A 3,539-nucleotide genomic window follows, 5' to 3' on the forward strand; every position below is an offset into this window, starting at 1 on the left:
TTTTTTTGAGACAGAGTCTTGCTCTGTCTCCCAGGCTGGAGTGCAATGGCCTAATCTGGCTCATTGCAACCTCTGCCTCCCGAGTTCAAGTGATTCTCCTGCCTCAGCCTCCCGAGTAGCTGGGATTACAGGCATGTGCCACCACACCCAGCTAATTTTTGTATTTTTAGTAGAGACAGGGTTTCACCATGTTGGCCAGGATGGTCTCGAACTCCTGACCTTGTGATCTGCCCGCCTCGGCCTCCCAAAGTGGTAGGATTACAGGCATGAGCCACTGCGCCTAGCCACTAAATTTTCTAATAGCCACATAGAAGAAGAAATAGGGCCAGGTGCAGTGGCACATGCCTGTAATTCACACTTTGTGGCACTGAGATGGGAGGATTGTTTCAGGCTAGGAGTTTGAGGCCAGCCTGGGCAACATAGTGAGACCTGGTCTTTACAAAAAATTAGCTAGGCATGGTGGTGCATGCCTGTAGTCCCAGCTACTCAGGAGGCTGAGGCTGGAGGATGGCTTGAGCCCAGGAGATCACGCTGCAGTGAGCTATGAATGGGCCATCGCACTCCACGTTTGGTGACAGAGGAAGACCTTGTCTCAAAAAAAGAAGAAGAAAAAACAAGTGAAACTAATTTTAATTACTTTTATTTATTCATTTATTGTGTGCGACAGGGTCTCACTTTGTCACGCAGGCTGGAATATAGTGGCGTGGTCACAAGGCTTACTGCAGCCCGACTTCCCAGGCTCAAGTGATTCTCCCACCGCAGTCTCCCCAGTAGCTGGGACTAGGGGTGCACACCACCATGCCCGGCTAATTTTTGTATTTGTTTTAGAGATGGATTTCACCATGATACCAGGCTGGTCTGAAACTCCTGGGCTCAAACGATCAGCCTGCCTTGGCCTTCCAAAGTGCTGGGATTACAGGCATGAGCCACTGCGCCCGGCCATTGTTGTTTTTTTAAGATGGAGTTTTGCTCTTGTTGCCCAGGCTGGAGTACAATGGCGTGATCTTGGCTCACTTAAACCTCTGCCTCCCAGGTTCAGGCAATTCCCCTGCCTCAGCCTCCCGAGTAGCTGGAATTACAGGTGCATGCCACCGCGCCCAGCTAATTTTTGTATTTTTAGTAGGGATGGGGTTTCACCATGTTGGTCAGGCTGGTCTCGAACTCTTGACCACAGGTGATCCACCTGCCTCGGCCTCCCAAAGTGCTGGGATTACAGGTGTGAGCCACTGTGCCTGGCTGGGAGCAAGACTGGAGCAAGACTCTGTCTCAAATACATAAATAAATAAGTAAGTGAATTAATTAATTCAAGTCCAGGCATGGTGGTTCACACCTGTCAACAGTTTGGGAGGCTGAGGTAGGAGGATTGCTTGAGTCCAGGAGTTCCAGACCAGCCTGGGCAACAAAGTGAGACCCTGTCTCTATTACAATAATAAAATAAAATTTTAATTTTTTTTTTTTTTTTTTTTGAGATAGGGTCTCATTCTTTCACCCAGGCCAGAGTGCAGTGGTACCATCTTGGCTCACTGCAACCTCCACCTCACTGGTTCAAGTGATTCTCCTGCCTCAGCCTCCGCAAGTAGCTGGAATTACAGGCATGCGCCACCATGCGTAGCTACTTTTTGTACTTTTAGTAGAGACCGGGTTTTGTCATGTTGGCCAGGCTGGTCTTGAACTCCTGACCTCAAGTGATCCACCAGCCTCAACCTCCCAAAGTGCTAGATTACAGGTGTGAGCCACCACGCCCAGCCAAAATAACATTTTTAAAAACTAAATTAAATTTATATAAAACTGACTGGGCGTGGTGCCTCATGCCTGCAATCCCAGCACTTTGGAAGGCTGAGGCAGGCGGATCACCTGAGGTCGGGAGTTCGAGACCAGCCTGACCAACATGGAGAAACCCCATCTCTACTAAAAATACAAAATTGTCCAGTCGTGGTGGTACATGCCTGTAATACCAGCTACTTGGGAGGCTGAGACAGGAAAACCACTTGAACCTGGGAGGAGGAGGTTGCGGTGAGCCGAGATGGCACCATCGCACTCAAGCCTGGGCAACAAGAGCAAAACTCCGTCTCAAAAAAAAAAAAAAAATTAGTTTCTCAGTCACACTCCAAAGCTCAATAGAGCACACAGGCTGGGGGTTACCCTATTGGACAGAACATCTTTAAACCTCCCAGCCTAGTACACTTGCCCTCCCCCAGTCTGTTACAACAGGGAAATTGAGTTAGCTTGTAGTGTTCCCCCCAACAGACACAGTCTATCTGAGAATGCCAAATGACCTTGCTTTCCTCCTACCCCCAGCAAACAACATTCGCCAAATAGTAGGCAGCTTCCTAGGGTTCTGTCTCCATTCTCCATTCCCTTCCTACTCCAGAAAGGACCCTGAAGAACCCAGCCTATCCCATGCACCTGTTCTTTCTGCTGCAGCTCCTGCTGCTGCTGGGCCATCAGCCACCTCCTTCGGTCCAAAGCCATCTGCCGGCGCCGGGCCTCCCAGTGGTAGGCACTACCCATGATAGTGGGATGGTGTGAGGACCCAGGTGGGGGTGGGGACAAGCAGAGCCCACTGCTCTCACCACCTCTGTCTCTTCCCACTCAGACCCCTCTGCCTGTAACTGGAACCACCTCACAATGTGGTTACTGCCAGGGCAACTGGGCGGACCCTGCCTGCTTTGTTGAGGAAGGGAGGCATTTTCCCCAAGGCTCCCAGGGAACATCTGCAAAGTACCTTTCTCTCCTGGGTCCTGAGCAGATGGAAGACCTTCCCACCTTAGCTTTGAGTCTCACTGGGCCCCATGGAAAATTCAGCAGTAAAGTCTTTTCTCTCTGGTTTCTTTCCCTGACTTTTCCTCAGAGGCTTCCAGCATCATCTGACTCTCCCTCTGCTCATCCCTCCCCACTTAGGTCTCCGGAATTACCTTTTTCTCCTTAATCTCTCCCCATCTCCCCCATAAATGTCTGTGGTGAGTCAGAATGAAAGAAAATACAAAATCCTACTAAGCCTCACTGAGGTCTGAGACCCCAGAACGCAAAGGGGCTTCTTAGAAGGCACCCTAGCTCTGGAGATTTCTAATGCTGAACTCAAGCCTAGTGTCTACCTCTTAATTTTATTTTCATTTTATTTTTTATTTTTTGAGAAGAGTTTCACTCTTGCTGCTCAGACTGGAGTGCAATGGCGCAATCTTGACTCACCGCAACCTCTGCCTCCCAGGTTCAAGAGATTCTCCTGCCTCAGCCTCCCAAGTAGCTAGGATTACAGGCATGTACCTCCACACCCAGATAATTTTTGTATTTTTAGTAGGCACGGGGTTTCTCCATGTTAGTCAGGCTGATCTCAAACTCCCGACCTCAGGTGATCTGCGCCCCTTGGCCTCCCAAAGTGCTGGGATTACAGGTGTGAGCCACCATGCCTGGCCTGAGACTGTGCATTTAAGATCACCTGAAGTGGCTGCGTGCAGTGGCCTCTGCCTCCCGGGTTCAAGCAAACAAAACGAAAGAGCCCAGGCAACCTAGTGAAACCCTGTTCGGGCTGGGGCGTATCT

At 50.0% G+C, this 3,539-nt stretch overlaps 1 protein-coding gene across 3 annotated transcripts in view; it reads right to left on the bottom strand.

Annotated features, from left to right (window-relative positions):
- The window catches only part of CCDC200 (coiled-coil domain containing 200), a 10,175-nt gene extending 7,031 nt beyond the window's left edge, over positions 1-3,144 (bottom strand). For 2 of the 3 annotated variants that reach the window (XR_001884602.1, XM_017867680.1), the window contains exon 1: positions 2,407-3,137. Coding sequence is in view for 1 of the 3 variants with exons in the window: in XM_017867680.1 (XP_017723169.1) it covers positions 2,407-2,511 (105 nt within the window). In the remaining 2 variants the exon portion in view is untranslated. Of the gene's footprint in view, positions 1-2,406 lie in introns of all 3 variants that reach the window. The other variant, XR_001884603.1, reaches the window with a different exon arrangement.
- Positions 3,145-3,539: the final 395 nt, after the last annotated feature.

The sequence above is a fragment of the Rhinopithecus bieti genome, unplaced genomic scaffold (assembly GCF_001698545.2).
Source record: "Rhinopithecus bieti isolate Rb0 unplaced genomic scaffold, ASM169854v2 scaffold_4544, whole genome shotgun sequence".
Classification (NCBI taxonomy): domain Eukaryota; kingdom Metazoa; phylum Chordata; class Mammalia; order Primates; family Cercopithecidae; genus Rhinopithecus; species Rhinopithecus bieti.